At 49.4% G+C, this 7,750-nt stretch overlaps 1 protein-coding gene across 1 annotated transcript in view; it reads left to right on the forward strand.

The window, feature by feature from the left end:
• has3 (hyaluronan synthase 3) overlaps positions 1–7,306 on the forward strand; it is a 47,885-nt gene extending 40,579 nt beyond the window's left edge. The window contains exon 4 of the mRNA XM_072279080.1: positions 6,377–7,306. Within this exon, the coding sequence (XP_072135181.1) occupies positions 6,377–7,306 (930 nt within the window). The remainder of the gene's footprint in view (positions 1–6,376) is intronic.
• The last annotated feature ends 444 nt before the right edge of the window (positions 7,307–7,750 follow it).

Here is a 7,750-nt window from a genome sequence, read left to right on the forward strand (position 1 = left end):
AGGACTAACTGAAGCAAGAGATAGTAAGGAATTTGAAAGGGGTAGGGGGAGATCCGAAATGATAGGAGAAGACAGGAGGGGGAGGGATGGAGCTAAGAGCTGGAAAGTTGATTAGCAAAAGGGATATGAGAGGATCATGGGACGGGAGGCCTAGGGAGAAAGAAAAGGGGGCGGGGAATCCCAGAGGATGGGCAAGGAGTATAGGGAGAGGGAGAGGGAGGCGGGGGGGGGGCGAAGAGAGAGAGAGAGAGAGAAAAAGGAGAAAATAAATAAATAAATAACGGATGGGGTACCAAGGGGAGGTGGGGCATTAACGGAAGTTATTGAAGTCGATGTTCATGCCATCAGGTTGGAGGCTACCCAGATGGAATATAAGGTGTTGTTCCTCCAACCTGAATATGGTTTCATCTTTACAGTAGAGGAGGCCGTGGATGGACATGTCAGAATGGGAATGGGACACGGAATTAAAATGTGTGGCCACTGGGAGATCCTGCTTTCTCTGGCGGACAGAGCATAGGTGTTCAGCGAAACCGTCTCCCTGCCTGTGTCGGGTTTCGCCAATATATAGAAGGCCGCACCAGACGCAGTATATCACCCCAGCCGACTCACAGGTGAAGTGTCGCCTCACCTGGAAGGACTATCTGGGACCCCGAATGGTGGTGAGGGAGGAAGTGTAAGGGCATGTGTAGCACTTGTTCCACTTACACGGATAAGTGCCGGGAGGGAGATCGGTGGGAAGGGAATGGTGGGGGGATGAATGGACAAGGGAGTCCAGTCACCCCAAATCCCACCATCAACTCCTGGGCCCTCAGAGGCTCCATTTTCCTCTCCTCCCAACCCTCCCCTCTCCACTGACGCCCCCAGCCTCTCCCACCCGCCCCCCCACCCCCCGATCCTAGCTCTCAAGACTCCAGGCTGGGTCTTTATGGGCTGCTATTGTGACTCCCGTCTCCCTCACATTCCATCTTCTACTCCTGGGCCCTCGGAGACTCCTTCTTCCTCTCACTCCAAGCCTCCTCTCTCCACTGACACCACCAGCCTCCCTCCCCCTCCCTGCTCTGATCCCACTTCTCATCCGTGCCAGGTCTTTACCATCCCCTCCAACCTTCAACTGTCTGAGGCAGAATGCTCTGTCCTCAGTAAAGGTCTTACCTTTGCCCCCTTCGCCCACACCTCAGCGAGTTCCGCGTTCGCCATAACGTTGAACTCTTCTTCCGCCGGCTCCGTCTTCGAGCCTACTTCTTCAGCAAGGACTCTCCCACCCCCACCGATGACCCCTTCTCCCGTCTTCAACCCTCCTCCTCTTCATGGACACCCCGCTCTGAATCTCTTTATTGCTAACTGCTGACGGGACATCAACCGTCTCGACTTCACTGCACCTTGTTCCCATTCCAACCTTACTCCTCCCGAACACTCTGCTCTCCACTCCCTCCGCACTAATCGTAACCTTACTGTAAAACCTGCCGATAAGGTGGGGGGGGGGGTGCTGTTGTAGTCTGGCGTACTGACCTCTACCTCGCCAAGGCACAGCAACAACTCGCGGATACCTCCTCTTATTTACCCTTCGATCGTGACCCCACGAAGGAGCACCAGGCCATTGTCTCCCACACCATCACCGACTTTATCCACTCAGGGGATCTCCCATCCACTGCTACCAACCTTATAGTTCCCACACCCCGCACTTCCTGTTTCTACCTCCTACCCAAGATCCACAAACCTGCCTGTCCTGGCAGACCTATTGCCTCAGCTTGCTCCTGCCCCACCGAACTCGTTTCTGCATACCTCGACACGGTTTTATCCCCCCCTTGTTCAATCCCTTCCTACCTATGTTCGTGACACTTCTCATGACCCCACCGCTTTATTTTCATCATGGATGTCCAGTCCCTATATACTTCCATCCCCCATCAGGAAGGTCTCAAAGCTCTCCGCTTCTTTTTGGATTCCAGACCTGACCAGTTCCCCTCTACCACCACTCTGCTCCGTCTAGCGGAATTAGTCCTTACTCTTAATAATTTCTCCTTTGGCTCCTCCCACTTCCTCCAAACTAAAGGTGTAGCTATGGGCACCCGTATGGGTCCCAGCTATGCCTGCCTTTTTGTTGGCTTTGTGGAACAATCTATGTTCCGTGTCTATTCTGGTATCTGTCCCCTACTTTTCCATCGCTACATCGACGACTGCATTGGCACTGCTTCCTGCACGCATGCTGAGCTCGTTGACTTCATTAACTTTGCCTCCAACTTTCACCCAAGTTTACCTGGTCCATTTCCGATACATCCCTCCCCTTTCTTGATCTTTCTGTCTCTATCTCTGGAGACAGCTTATCTACTGATGTCTACTATACGCCTACTGACTCTCACAGCTACCTGGACTATTCCTCTCCTCACCGTCTCTTGCAAAAATGCCATCCCCTTCTTGCAATTCCTCTGTCTCCGCCACATCTGCTTTCAGGATGAGGCTTTTCATTCCAGGACGAAGGAGGTGTCCTCCTTTTTTAAAGAAAGGGGCTTCCCTTCCTCCACCATCAACACTGCTCTCAAACGCATCTTTCCCATTTCACGCACATCTGCTCTCACTCCATCCTCCCGCCACCCCATTAGGAATACGGATCCCCTTGTCCTCACCTACGACCCCACCAGCCTCAGGGTCCAACATATAATTCTCTGCAACTTCCGCCACCTCCAATGGGATCCCACCACTAAGCACATCTTTCCCTCCCCCTCTCTCTCTGCTTTCCGCAGGGATCGCTCCCTACGCGATTCCCTTGTCCATTCGTTCCCCACCACCATCCCTTCCCACCGATCTCCCTCCTGGCACTTATCCTTGTAAGCAGAACAAGTGCTACACATGCCCTTACACTTCCTCCCTCACCACCATTCAGGGTTCCAGACAGTCCTTCCAGGTGAGGCGACACTTCACCTGTAAATCGGCTGGGGTGATAAACTGCGTCCGGTGCTCCCGATGTGACCTTCTATATATTGGCGAGACCCAACGCAGGCTGGGAGACAGTTTCGTTGAACACCTACGCTCTGTCCGCCAGAGAAAGCAGAATCTCCCAGTGGCCACACATTTCAATTCCACGTCCCATTCCCATTCTGACATGTCTATCCACAGCCTCCTCTACAGTCAAGATGAAGCCACACTCAGGTTGGAGGAACAACGCCTTATATTCCGTCTGGGTAGCCTCCAACCTGATGGCATGAACATTGACTTCTCTAACTTCCGTTAATGCCCCACCTCCCCTTTGTACCTCATCCCTTCTTTATTTATTATTATTATATATTTTTTCTCTCTCTCTCCTTTTTCTCTCTGTCCCTCTCACTATACTCCTTGCTCATCCTCTGGGCTTCCCCCTTCCCCCTTTCTTTCTCCCTAGGCCTCCCATCCCATGATCCTCTCATATCCCTTTTGCCAATCAACTTCCCAGCTCTTAGCTCCATCCCTCCCCCTCCTGTCTTCTCCTATCATCTCGGATCTCCCCCTACCCCTTTCAAATCTCTTACTATCTCTTGTTTCAGTTAGTCCTGATGAAGGGTCTCGGCCTGAAACGTCGACTGTACCTCTTCCTATAGATGCTGCCTGGCCTGCTGCATTCACCAGCAATTTTTATGTGTGTTGCTTGAAATTCCAGCATCTGCAGGTTTCCTCGTGTTGGAGTGAGACAGGTTGTTTTCTGGCAAAGGTGTACTTGGTAAGTGGGAGGCCTTCAAAAGTGAACTTTTGAGAATACAAAGATTGTATGTCTGTCAGAATAAAAGGTAAAGATACCAAGTTTAGGGAACCTTTAGTTTCAATAGATATTGAGGCCCTGGTTAAGAAAAAAAGATGTGTAGCAGGTATAGCCAGGTAGGAACAAATGAGGTACTTATTGAGTATAAGTAGTACAACAGAGTACTTAAGAAAGAAATCAGGAGGGCTAAATGAAGGCATGAGGTTGCCTTAGCTAACAAGGTGAAGGAGAATCCTAAGGGAGTCTATAGAAATGTTAAGAGCAAAAGAGTTGCAAGGGACAAAATTGGTCCTCTGGAAGACTAGACCAGTAATCCATGTGTGGAGCCAAAGCAGTTGGGGGCCATCATAAATGATTCTGTTTCGCTTCTGCATTTACTCAGGAGACAGACACCAGACTATAGAAGCGAGGCAAAACAACTAGCGAGGTCATGGATCCTACATGGGTATTTGCTGTCTCGAGGCAAATTAGGGTGGATAAATCCCCAGGGCCTGACAAGATGTCCCCTTGGACCCTGTGGGAGGCAAGTGCAGAAATTGCAGGGACCTAGCAGAGATATTTAAATCACCCTTTGCGACAGGTGATGTACTGGAGGATAGGAGGCTAGCTAGTGTTGTTCCTTTGTTTAAGAAAGGCTCTAAAAATAAACCAGGGAATTACAGGTCGGTGAGCCTGATATCAATAGTGGGGAAATTATTGGAAGGTATTCTAAAGACCGGATATATAAATATTTGGGGAGACATGGACTGACTAAGGATGGGCAGCATGGCTTTGTGCCTGCCCGTTCATGTCTAACCAATCTTTTAGTTTTACAAGAAAGTTGATGAAGGTAAGGCAGTGGATGTTGTCTACATAGACTTTAGCAAAGCATTTGATAAGGTCCATATAGAAGGTTGGTCAGGAAGGTTCAGTTGCTCGGCATTCAAGATGAGGTAGTAAATTGGATTAGATATTGGCTTTGTGGGAGAAGCCAGAGAGTGGTAATAGATGGTTGCCTCTCTGACTGGAGGCCTGTGACTAGTGGTGTGCTGCAGGGATGGGTGCTGGGTCCGTTGTTTGTCAACTATATCAATGATCTGGATGATGACATGGTTAACTGGCTCAGCAAATTTGCGGATGACACCAAGATTAGGGGTGTAGTGGACAGCGAGGAACAATGTCATGGCTTGCAGCAGGATCTGGAACAGACGGAAAAATGGGCTGAAAATGGCAGATGAAATTTAATGCGGACAAGTGTGAGGTGTTGCACTTTGGAAGGATCAACCAAGGTAGGTCTTACACAGTGAATGGTGGGGCACAGATGAGTGCAGTAGAACAAAGGGATCCAGGAATACAGGTCCATAATTCATTGAAAGTGGTGGCACAGGTAGGTAGGGCTATAAAGAAAGCTTTTGGCACATTTGTCTTCATAAATCAAAGCAATAAGTACAGAAGATGGGATGTTATGTTGAAGTTATATAAGATGTTGGTGTGGCCTAATTTGGAGTATTGTGTGCAGTTTTAATCACCTTTCTGCAGGACCTAAGTTATAAGAGTAGATTGAATAGGTTAGGATTTTATCCTTTGGAACATAGAAGATTGAGGAGAGATTTGATAGGGGTATACAAAATCGTTAGCGGTATAGATGAAGTAAATACAAACAGGCTTTTCCACTGAGGTTGAGTGACAAAACAAGTGGAGGTCATGGGTAAAAGGTGGAAGGTGAAAAGTTTAATGGGAACATGAGGGGAAACTTCTTCACTTAGTGGGTGGTGAGAGTGTGGTACGAGCTGCCAATGTGAGTGGTGCAATGTAAGCTTGATTTCAACATTTAAGTAAAGTTTGGATAGGTACATGGTGGTAGGTGAATGGAGAGCTATGGTCTGGGTGCAGGCAGTTTAAATGGTTTGGCATGGTCTAAATGGGCCAAAAGGTTTGTTTTTGTGCTGTACTTTTCTATGACTCAATAACAGGATGACTAGAATAAGGATGGGACCAATCAGAGATACAAGAAGAAATTTGGCTGGAGTTGGAGGAGGTAAGGGAGCTCCCTAATGATTGCTTTGCTTTGGTATTTACCAGTGAGAAAGGACCTTGACGAATGTGAGGTCAGCATAGAACAGGCTGGAACATGTCAAGATTAAGAAAGAGGCAGTGTCTGAACTTTAGAAAAACTTTAGGATAGACAAGTCCTCAGGGTTGGATGGAATAAACCCCAGGCTACTACGAAGAACAAGGAAAGTGTTTACTGCACTTTTGGCAATGATCTTTTTGTCCTCACGGGCCACAGGGGTGTATAAAATAATAAGCATAGATCAAATGGACAACCAGTGCCTTTTTCCCAAGGCAGAATAGGCCAATACTGGAGGACATACCTTTAAGGTAGTTAGCATATGTATGGGCGGGGGATATCAGAGGTAGGTTTTTCACAGAGAGGTGAGTGCACGGCATGCCATTCCAGAGGTGGTGGTAGAGCCAGATACACTGGAGCCATTTAAGAGACTCTTAGACAGGCACACAGATGAAGGAAAACAATGGAGGGCTATGTAGGAAGGAAAGGTTAGATTGACCTCGGAGTAGGTTAAAGGGCTAGCACAACATCAAGGGCCAAAGGGCCTATATTGTTCTACAATGTACAGTGTAACTCTACCCTGCTCTGCCTGCCCACAGATCCTGAACCAGTACGACTCCTGGATCTCCTTCCTCAGCAGTGTGCGTTACTGGATGGCCTTCAATGTGGAGCGTGCCTGTCAGTCATACTTTGGGTGTGTTCAGTGCATCAGTGGCCCACTGGGCATGTACCGTAATTCTCTGCTGCGCATCTTCCTGCATGACTGGTACAGTCAACACTTCCTGGGCTCCAAGTGCAGCTTTGGAGACGACCGCCACCTCACCAACCGTGTGCTTAATCTGGGCTTTAAAACCAAGTTCACGGCCCGTTCCCGGTGCTTGACTGAGACGCCGAGCCGCTACCTCCGCTGGCTCAACCAGCAGACGCGTTGGAGCAAGTCCTATTTCCGTGAGTGGCTGTATGGTGCACTCTGCTTCCACAAGCACCACCCCTGGATGACCTACGAGGCCGTGGTCAGCGGCTTCTTCCCCTTCTTTCTGATCAGCACCGTCATGCAGCTGTTCTATCGTGGACGGCTGTGGAACATCCTGCTCTTCCTGTTGGCTGTGCAAGGGGTGGGGGTACTGAAGGCGGGCCTGGCCTGCCTGCTGCGTGGCTCAGCACACATGCTCTTTCTGTCCCTCTACTCGTTGCTCTACATGTCCAGCCTGTTGCCAGCCAAACTCTTTGCCCTGCTAACCATCAACCGGCCTGGCTGGGGAACGTCGGGCCGCCGCAAGTTGGTGGTGAACCTGGTGGGATTGCTGCCCGTCTCTGTTTGGTTTGGTGTGCTGACCGGGGGCCTGGCCTACACCATTTACCAGGAGAGCCAGCGTCCGCTGCCCGATACTGAAAGGCCCTTCCTCATTGCCGGCTCTGTTATCTATGCCTGCTACTGGCTGCTGCTACTTGTCCTCTACCTGGCCATCGTGGCTAAGCCCTGCCGCCACAAGCAGCAGCATTGCGACCTGGCCCTGCTGGAGGCTTGAGGCCCGACCTGTGCCAAGTGCCAAACCCCCCAGGGCTGAGGGCTTGGCTTGGCCCGTCTCACGGCCCCTGCACCTGGGAAATAAATACTTCAATGCTGAAGCCAAAGGCACCAAACAATATTTCCAGTGTAGTCCCACTGAAAGTGGGTGTTTACCAAGCAATACGTTCTGCTGAACAGGGTGGAGCATCAACTCTAACTGGATTTATTTATACAGAAAATTATTTTCGATTTGCAGTTGACATCAGCCTGGTTCTGCTGGGGTTCCCACACCTTTCTCACCGCTGGGGAGCTGGGCCAACAACTGCCACCTCTTTTGCAATATTGCTGTTTTTAAAATGTAAATTATTTTTGTACAAATAGACAAAATTCAGTGTTTAAGCTACAGCTGGACTTACAGGAAGTGAATGAGTTTTACAGTTTGTACAACTGTGATGGTGTAAAG

This window comes from Mobula birostris, chromosome 15 (genome assembly GCF_030028105.1).
Source record: "Mobula birostris isolate sMobBir1 chromosome 15, sMobBir1.hap1, whole genome shotgun sequence".
NCBI lineage: Eukaryota > Metazoa > Chordata > Chondrichthyes > Myliobatiformes > Myliobatidae > Mobula > Mobula birostris.